Source organism: Monomorium pharaonis, chromosome 10 (genome assembly GCF_013373865.1).
Source record: "Monomorium pharaonis isolate MP-MQ-018 chromosome 10, ASM1337386v2, whole genome shotgun sequence".
NCBI lineage: Eukaryota > Metazoa > Arthropoda > Insecta > Hymenoptera > Formicidae > Monomorium > Monomorium pharaonis.
This window is the reverse complement of record NC_050476.1, coordinates 20,624,813-20,633,713: the sequence shown is the minus strand read 5'-3', so window position 1 is coordinate 20,633,713 and position 8,901 is coordinate 20,624,813. Positions and strand designations below refer to the sequence as shown.

The 8,901-nt window shown below is 34.5% G+C and overlaps 3 protein-coding genes across 6 annotated transcripts; 2 read left to right on the top strand and 1 right to left on the bottom strand.

Annotated features, from left to right (window-relative positions):
- Positions 1-243: 243 nt before the first annotated feature.
- LOC105829034 (distal membrane-arm assembly complex protein 2) lies at positions 244-1,586 on the top strand. Its single transcript, XM_012667668.3, has one exon. The coding sequence runs from the start codon at positions 373-375 to the stop codon at positions 1,192-1,194; it is 822 nt and encodes a 273-aa protein (XP_012523122.1). The 5' UTR covers positions 244-372; the 3' UTR covers positions 1,195-1,586.
- Positions 1,458-2,807, bottom strand: LOC105829035 (U11/U12 small nuclear ribonucleoprotein 25 kDa protein). 2 transcript variants are annotated; one of them, XM_012667669.3, is made up of 3 exons: positions 2,357-2,807; positions 1,963-2,263; positions 1,458-1,849 (listed from the first exon to the last, which is right to left on the bottom strand). In XM_012667669.3, coding segments are annotated over exons 1-3 (555 nt in total). In that variant the 5' UTR covers positions 2,359-2,807; the 3' UTR covers positions 1,458-1,597. The 2 variants fall into 2 exon arrangements, with proteins under 2 accessions (XP_012523123.1, XP_012523124.1); XM_012667670.3 differs by having other exon boundaries at positions 1,963-2,806.
- A 703-nt stretch (positions 2,808-3,510) lies between these two features.
- Positions 3,511-8,877, top strand: LOC105829028 (integral membrane protein 2C). Of its 3 annotated transcripts, XR_004964939.1 has the most exons (6): positions 3,879-4,412; positions 4,959-5,447; positions 5,552-5,666; positions 5,809-5,958; positions 6,029-6,229; positions 6,738-8,877. XR_004964939.1 is itself a non-coding variant. In XM_028190821.2 (5 exons), exons 1-5 carry the CDS (start codon positions 3,731-3,733, stop codon positions 6,124-6,126), a joined length of 936 nt encoding a protein of 311 aa, XP_028046622.1. In that variant the 5' UTR covers positions 3,511-3,730; the 3' UTR covers positions 6,127-6,404. The 3 variants fall into 3 exon arrangements, 2 of the variants coding, with proteins under 2 accessions (XP_028046622.1, XP_028046621.1); XM_028190821.2 differs by lacking the exons at positions 3,879-4,412; positions 6,738-8,877 and adding an exon at positions 3,511-3,814 and having other exon boundaries at positions 6,029-6,404; XM_028190820.2 differs by lacking the exon at positions 6,738-8,877 and having other exon boundaries at positions 6,029-6,404.
- Positions 8,878-8,901: the final 24 nt, after the last annotated feature.

Sequence of the window (8,901 nt, the reverse complement as noted above, 5' to 3'; positions counted from 1 at the left end):
TTAGAGTTTTCAAGAAATAAATAAATGGGTTTTATCGATAATTAGCCCAGTTTATGTAGTTGCTTACCTTATTCTTTAACTCTTTTAATTCCTTTTTTACTGCAATTTATATACATATGCAACGTTTGTAGTTTTTAGTCGAAATATTTGCACCGTCTCAAACTTCTATAGCGCGTATGTACATACATATATACATCATAAAATCCGACTGAAAACAAATTCAAAATCAGCTGCTTGATCCGTCACGTTGGACAGGTCAGATCAGGTTAGAGTGGTTAGACTACGGTACGCGCAATACGCGCATATCAGCGCATATTGTCGTCATTCTCTGATCAAGTTTTGTCCGAGTTTTTACTCAAATTTTAACTGATAATGATATCGAGGCGACTGACATTCTCTCTCGGTAAACAGCTGTGCGAGCGTCCATGCTTCCCGAATAATGCGCTCGCTCAGGTAACTACTACACGTGGCTACAGCGTAGAACATGAGAAGCGACAGCATCAATGGCGAGAAAACGAAGAGCACGCGGTGATACCCAGGGTCGGGGACGATCCGGAGAAGCCCAAGAGGTTTTTCTGGTTTAACACAGCCGCGCCCAAGGAGACGGACTTCGCCTTCGTGAATATCAAGCAGTGGTATAGGCACAACAAGGCTCAGTTCATCAAGGCCAGCCAGGCGTTTATTCCGGAGAGACACGAGATATTGGGCGCCGATTTAGCTACCGCACACTTTCTGGTGCATCGCGGCGGTAGGGTCAAGTTTCGCGGTGACTCCTACTGGATAGAACGGGACGAGAAAGGCCAGTACGATTTACCCAACAGCTATAATCCGAGTTATGTCCTCGAGATGGTGGACGTTAACGGGTTGGACCTATATTATGAGGGTCTAAGCAATCTATGCGGTCTCGCGAGGCTTAAGTGGCTCAGTCTCAAGGATTGCAAGAACATCGACGACTGGGGCTTGGACAAAATCTCAGCTGAGTTCCCCAAACTGGAGCATCTGGACATCTCTGGCTGCGAGAAGATCACCGAGAGAGGGCTGGAGTGTCTCTACCGTATGGTTAACTTGAAGAAGCTGATCGTGACGAATTATTACAAGTCGGTCGCGTTCGAGCTGAGTTGCCTCATGTTAGAAGATTGCATGCCAGAATTGACCTGCGAAATTCTTATACCCGAAGAAAAACCAAAAGACTAATGCCAATAAGAAATAAAAATAGTACATAGCTTGTGATACAAGGTATCAAGATTTATTTATTATATCTTTACTTATATATTTAATTATTATAACAATTTCGACACTATAAATTATAAATTCTTGATAGAAACTTCAATATCACTCCATACATACAATTCGACAATTTTTTCCTGTAAATTTCTCTTTAAAAAAGTAAAAGTATTGTTATAGGATGTTACAATCTCTTATAATTTTATAAATAAGTTGTACAAATACTTTCTAGATATGTTAAAAGTTGAGAATTTTTATATTTGTAAGAATAAAAATTATCTCACAGACATCATGACAGGTATACAGATTGTTAAGTGAAATACTGATTGTGAATAATAATTTACATAGAAATTTACACAGAATTTACATCGTGTTAACTTTTTATCAGTTTGTTCTTTTCCCTGCGCCTCTTCGCGAAATGTAATTCTATTTTATTGGTAATGCCATAAGCTTTAATGTTTTCGTTATCATTGGAAAGTCTGATGTCTTCAAAGCAGAGGTGATATTTCTTCCAGATATGCTTCCAACTTATCTTCTTCTCGACATTCTCTCTCTTCAAAGCCAAGTTCATGTGTCGCTTGATGGCCTTCTTCAGGTCGAGCACTGTTGTGTTGTGTGGAGGTACCTGAGAGATAAAGCGAGGAAAGTGATTCTTATTGAAGTGATACAGATACAATTTAAATTTAATATTTAATTGCATTGTGGGAAGCGTAAATATTGTAAAAAAAAAATCATTACCACTACTGCGATCTTTGGCAGTTCACCGCGGTTCAAGAACAAAGTGATGGCCTGTCCTTGCGCGACCGCGATCTGTGATTTGAGCTCTTCTATTGTGACATCCGGAGGCAAACCAGAGAGAAGTGGCTCACATTCAATGAGATCACGTATAGTTGCCTTGGTCAACTTTACTAATTCTTGGTGACTGAGTCGTGTGGTCTCGGGCTTCACCTCAGCCTTGACATGTTTTTCCTCCTCGGTCGATTCTTCCTCAGCGTCTTTCGCGCCTTCGACGTCCATTCGGTTACCTTTGTTGGATAACCTATCTCAGTAGAGAGATTTTCAATTTGTAACATACGAAATAAATTTAAAAAATACTTATAAAATCTTTGTATTATTAGGATTCTATGCAAACATTGATCTCAAAAGCCGCTTCTCTCTTTTCCTCCATAAATTTCCGTACGGCTATTTTTCAATCACCAAAATATTTATATTTCAGATTTTCAATCATGTGCGATGACCAATAAGAATTCTGCTTTTTCCAACATGATGTAATGTCCGAAAAATGAAAGTGTTTACGTTGATGGCGTAGCCAATTAGCCATACGAAGAGTTCGACGATGTTAACGAAAAATGCCGAAATGACCGCTCTCAAGTTTTTTCTGTTAATAAATTGTTCAACGATCAATCTCAGCCGTGTCAGTGTTTTTCGGCGTTTATTGGAAAATAACTAGGGACATGCGCGATGAAGCAAGCATTAGTAACCGTTATCGAGGTGCTCAATCGCGTAGATATTTTATTGCAATAAAAGGTATATTATTATCACGTACATTAAATTTTTTGTGTAGAAGAAACTATAAATAAAAAGTAATGATCCAATAAGAAAATCTGAAGTAAAGCAAAAAAGATACAAGGAAAAAATTGGAAAATTTGATTTTAATGTTAATAATATTAAATCGAGAATAATCTCACTCGAATTTATTTTGTAGATAAAACAATCAAGTTTTATATATCTTATTTGTTTGGCAGAATTTGGTTTTATTAATAAAATTAATGTTTTTATTTTATAAATTAATTAAATAGTAAGAAAACACGTACGAATTAAAGTAAAATTAAATTTATAAAGCTTAACAATAATAATTTACAGTATAATTTACTATTTAATAGCTTTATATGTTGATTTTAATATATTTCTGACAAATTATAAAAATTTTCGAGATTAAAAGTAGAAGAACTTGAAGTTCAAAAATTACGATAAAACATTCTTTTTATTCTTTCCAATGTACGTGGAGGCTAAAATCGGCTTATTTTACTGCAATTTTTTAAAATTATATTCTTTATTAATTATTTTATTAATTATAATCTCCTTTTTTTCTTTCTTTATTATACAATAAAAAAGAAATTTCTGTATGGGAAGATAAGAAATGTAATCTTAAAAGACCCACTCTGGTCAGCATTAGGGCACGAGTATGTCCGTCAGTCACGTGGTCGGTGACGTAGCTGTATGCATGCGTACAGTGTTCTGCTGCTGTTCCGAGAGGGGGATTTATTCGTGTGTCCCACGATCCTCCAACACCGACGTGACCGACGCAGTCGCTCCGTGTGACCACGGAGTTGTGTACGTCGGGTTTAGATTTCCCTACTCCGCGTCCTCGGATCTTTCGAGGAATATCCTTATCTCGCCCTCCCTCGCGACAAGCGCGGCTTATCGTCGTTTCGACGACAGCCGGAACACTCGTGCTCGAATTATTTCCCCGTTCAGTGCGCCCGCAGCGTGAAGAGCTGCAAAGATGACGGTAATCACGAAAGCGATCACCGAGAAGAAGGCGTCCGACAAAATGGAGCAGCCATTGTTTGTGGAGGAAAATCCGACGGTTAGTATACAAAATCGCCTCGTAACTCGTTCGGCCGCTCGGACGACGCTCGACGCCCCGACGCACGGTGTATTCCCCTTTTCGATCGACGCCCGCCCCCGCATGCCAGCCCCGCCGATCGGAGATGATCGGCTATTTTTAATTGGCCGCGTTAGGGTCGCGTTCTGCGCAGCGGAGCCACTTAACGCAACCCTTGGCACATATATAGATACGTGTATACGTATCTAGCATAATAAATCTTGTCGAATCGAATATATGTGTACGCACGTATATGCATCTATTCCACAAATGGTCAATTTATATATCGGAGTACGTGTTATCTATATAATACCTCGCCTGTCTCTATGCGCTGTCAGCGCGCAAGTGCGCGATTGGCTTCGGCCTCTGTGTTGACATGCACCACGCACACACGGTCGCGCGTGGGTGTCCACCGACACCGGAGAGCCAGGCCGGAGTAAATTAACAACGAGACGCATTGCTTATGTGTTGTGTGATGGATGTACGAGCTCCGCGTTTTTCCGCGCTGCCCGCCTCAACAAGGATGACGCGTGATAAGCAAAGACAAGGGAACCGAAGTCCAAGGAGGGATATTTACAAGGGAAATTAGAGACCTCCTCCATTTCGCACCCATTAATTTTTTGAACAGACCGTTTTTCGTCGCACAGCTTAATTGTTAAATAATTTAGAAACGCAAACTTAAAGGCTGAATTAAATTGCATTTCTAGGAGTAATTAAATTGTTCACCCCTATTAATTTTGTCCAAGGAAAAAAAAACACCTTATAAACAGTTACTTGCATTTTTGTAAATTTTATAATAAAGATTTTACATAGGAATGTAAGTTTTTTTTACATATGTATATAATTTGCTATTTTATTAAAGAATTAATTAAACATTTTATTAAAGAAGTGTATAGTTTAAAAAAGTAGATACATTATTAAATATAATTTTTATTAATATTAGATAATATTAGATAATAATGTTAATTAAAAATCAGCCTTCAGTCACAGTTAGAATTTTTTATGCCAATATCTCTTGTCCTTGATTTTATATAAATTTAATAATATTAAATTAATAATAAGATATCTGAATTAAATATAGGTATAGGGAGAAAGAGAATTAAATATAGATATTCTTTTGTAATAGGATACGAAAGCCGATCCCGAAGCGGCGCATTCAAAAGTAGATGCAGTCCCGACCAAACGTTACCTCATCTCCAGAAGGAGTATTCATCGTATACACATGACAGCGACATTTTTGCTCTTTCTTCTCGCGCTACTGATATTACTTATTGGCATGATCGGCGGGCTGTACATCTACAAACAGTACGCGAGGACTCAGATGCGCAGATTCCGCACCGGCTGGTACAGCATTCCGTACGATAGTTCGAATAAAGCGTCTTACGGCAGCAATGCAGTTCACCAGGGACTGCTGGCCGACTCTGACTTGTTCACCAAGAGTCTCAAGGCCATGGAGCAGGACGCGTTGGACATCGCGAGGCACATAGATCACGACATCAATAATTTCTTCAAAGAGAGATTCGAGATTGATCTTGAGAACGAGCATTATGAGAAAATTGACGTGCCTGATTTCCGCGGTGGACGGCAAGGTCGCTTTATACACGATTTCAACATTGTAAGTCAACATATTCTATTCCCGTATTTGCGATTTAGTACACACAATCTCTCTTTTTGTATACAGAACATTTTTTTAATATATATTGTATGTTTTATTTATAGAATAAGACAGGCATTATAGATATTGACGGTCAGAGCTGCTTCGTCATGCCACTGAATCGTCAGCGTGTATTGCCGCCTCGTAATATGTACGATCTCCTTAGAAAAATGTACAACGGTGAGTTTGTGATTAAATCTGGATTAATTAATTTTTATTAATTTTTATTTATTCTTTTTTGAGAAAAAAAAATAAAAATTTAATATTAAAATATTAAAAATATTAAAACGTTGCACGCGTGCAAATTCTTGTACATCATCAGGTTACTATGAAGTGGACACCGCGGTCGTACGTGAAACTATGAAAGTAATTACACCGCCAATTACCGACATGTCACTCGTCGGAACGTATATAGCGCGCGAATGCCAAGACTTGCCTACCTATATGCTGCAGAAAGTGAACTCTACTAGTGGTTAGTTGTCAAATTTTAAGTTGTACAAGAAGTAAAATATTTTCTCATATTAATTATCGTGTTTTTCCAGTTGTAAAGCGTAGCGCATCGCAGAGCGGAGTGTTCGGCCAGTTCGCCGGCAATAGTATTATGGAAGTCGACATCGTGAATTTAGAGGATTTCGAATGAAACCACGAGAAATTGAGCAGTGACAATTTTCAATTATTCTAGAGTATTAAAACCACCAGTAGATCAATGTATAAAAATTATGAGCTGTCCAGGGCAAACTTAGGTAAATATTCCGTCGGGTTTGAAATCGTTACTTTGTCAAGTGCGTTAACTAATTTCTCATTCTTGGTATTTTTCCAATTTACATTCCACACTCATTTATAAGATCTTATATTTATTTATTAAGATCTTCATTATGAGTTTTTCCATTTTTATTACACATTTTTATTACTCAAAAAGGAAACTTTATTAAAAAATATTTTATTTCTATTTCTGCTTTTTCAATAGAAATATTTTAATTTTAAACAGTATTTAAAGTTAAAACATTAAAATTTTATTTAAAGTTAATTAAAATTTATTTAAAGTCGTTAAAGATTTTAGTCAAAAAATACTTTTTTATTAAATTTATATTTACATAATCTCTTAAATTTATATAAATAAATAAAGATGATTAAAATATTCAACAAAAATATTTTTAGGTATATGAAAAACAGAAATAAAAATGAGACATTTTTAATATTTCAAAATTAAACACTTCTGTTTTTAATGTAGTTTTATTCTATTGATTTTAGCTTATAACGTATATAATGCAAGTACACGGTTTGTTATCAATCTATAGTATATAATACATCATGAGAAACACTCCTTCATAATATCATGAGAGGCTAAACCGAACGACTGAATCGTTATAAAAAAGGACGCAAGAAGTCTTAGTAAGATGATACATTATTATCTGTAGGTTCTTATAGAAAAATTAATATTTCTTCCATATTCTCGTGGTATATTATTCAAACCAAAAGATAGCAGATGTGTTACATAATAGTAATAAAACGTTTATTATTATGGATTCTGATTGGATTCTGGCACACAGCTTGTTGACTATATTTATGAATGTCTGCGTTAATAATCGATGAAACTAGTAGAGTGTAGTGCTAAGTGGTCGCGCTTACAACGCAGTTTTATAATGCGTTATTATCAGTGAACTATAGACATATTCATTATAGATATATATTCATTTGTGAATTCTCTATTTAGAAAATCTATTGCTCCCGTTGTGGGCAATGGTTGAATACAGTAAGTTTGAGGTATAAAACACGAATTATTTATATCGCAGGATTAAAAATAATTTTCAAAATATTTGATAAAAAAGATATATTGGTTTTGCTGTTGTAATTAATGTAACTTAATTGTGATGTAAATTGAAGTGATTTATGTAAAACGTTGAACGTTTATAAGATTACTGTGACTATAAATATTTTTACAAAACATGATTGGATTGAAAAGACACGGAGGTTGCACAGAGTATTGATTTAAGAAAGTTTTGGTACATTTTGACATTCCATGTAAGAGATTTGCTTATCTCTTCTGCATTTCTAATCGAATAGTTACATGCTTTAATAGATATAAATCGTATTTTAAATATATCTTTTATTGGCAGTTCATTGCCAATTTATCATGCATGAAAGCTGGAATTGCGAACCAGAACTTGAATAGATAAGATATTCATGACTAAATGCAATTTTGCCATTAGTCTATTTTGGTGCATTGTCACATATAAAAAGAAATCTTTAGTTTTAATTTTTTTTTTAATTAAACAGTTTTTATTATGTGAACGCTTATACGGCATTCAACGTTAACAAATGTATCCAGGTACTCGAATGTTCATTAGTCTTATAAACTTTAATCAATTTGAATACTGCCTATATATCCCTAACATTTATAAAGTAAATCTCTAAGTTTTTTCAATTCAGAATATTTTACAATAAAATTGGACCTAAGATTTTTAGCATATCAAAAAGAAGAAAAATTCTAGTCCGTTTTGTGTGATGGATCGTTATTATTTAATTAATGTCAAAATTAACATGGAAAACTAAAGATGTATCATTTGCAGGATGATTTTTATATATAAATTATTTATAATTAATTTGATATCGAAATTAAGAGGGCAAATTAAAAATATATTATTGCAAGACGATTTTCATATACAAATTATTTATAATTGATATTGAAGTTGAAATAATAAATTAAAAATATATTATTGTAGAATGTTTTTCATATATAAATTAGAGAAGTAGTTGACGAACAATTAAACATATAAATAAAAATACTACGTTATATTTCCGAATAGACTACCAGTTCAACTTCTTAATACTCACATGAAAAAAAAAAAAAACTTATTCTTTTTGTAAATCAATCGAAGTAAAAGAAATGTATGTATTAATGTATGCACAGATCACCGAGTTGTGGACAGAGTGCCTGAACATTTTTAATTTTGTATTAGTTACGTATTTTTGCTTATATTATTAACTCCAATAAACAATTATGCAAATGTATAAATATGCGGTGCCGTTTTAAATGTGTCCGTAGATATGTAGATTAAACACTGGTGGCAATAAGTAGTATATTAGCTCCACCACATTTTCAAATGGGGATGGAAATGCAGAATGTCTCTCTAATAATCGATTAGCTTCTGTTATTTCGACAACAATCCATAATTTTGTCTGTGCGTATTTCAATTTTATTATAGAGATTGATACACGATTCATGTTTCGTGTGATTGTAGTTAAGTTCCTATAGTCACTATATTTCTATCTCCATAAGTTTGAAAAATTTCTTTTATAGCTTTATAGCGTTAAGAAACCAAATTTATAAAACTGTACGTGAATTAATTGTAAAGTCTGAGGAGAAAATAAACGATACATATGAATGTAAGTATTAGTGCAGTATTGAATACCA

What these genes read in the sequence shown, in the direction of transcription:
- LOC105829034 (XM_012667668.3), top strand. Translation starts at nt 373, where the DNA reads ATGATATCGAGGCGACTGACATTCTCTCTCGGTAAACAGCTGTGCGAG.
- LOC105829035 (XM_012667669.3), bottom strand. An exon ending in TGCCAAAGATCGCAGTAGTG is followed by an intron (nt 1,850 to 1,962) that starts GTAATGATTTTT and finishes TTTATCTCTCAG; the next exon opens with GTACCTCCACACAACACAAC.
- LOC105829028 (XM_028190820.2), top strand. Translation starts at nt 4,296, where the DNA reads ATGTGTTGTGTGATGGATGTACGAGCTCCGCGTTTTTCCGCGCTGCCC. An exon ending in CAAGGAGGGATATTTACAAG is followed by an intron (nt 4,413 to 4,958) that starts GGAAATTAGAGA and finishes CTTTTGTAATAG; the next exon opens with GATACGAAAGCCGATCCCGA. An exon ending in CCTTAGAAAAATGTACAACG is followed by an intron (nt 5,667 to 5,808) that starts GTGAGTTTGTGA and finishes GTACATCATCAG; the next exon opens with GTTACTATGAAGTGGACACC.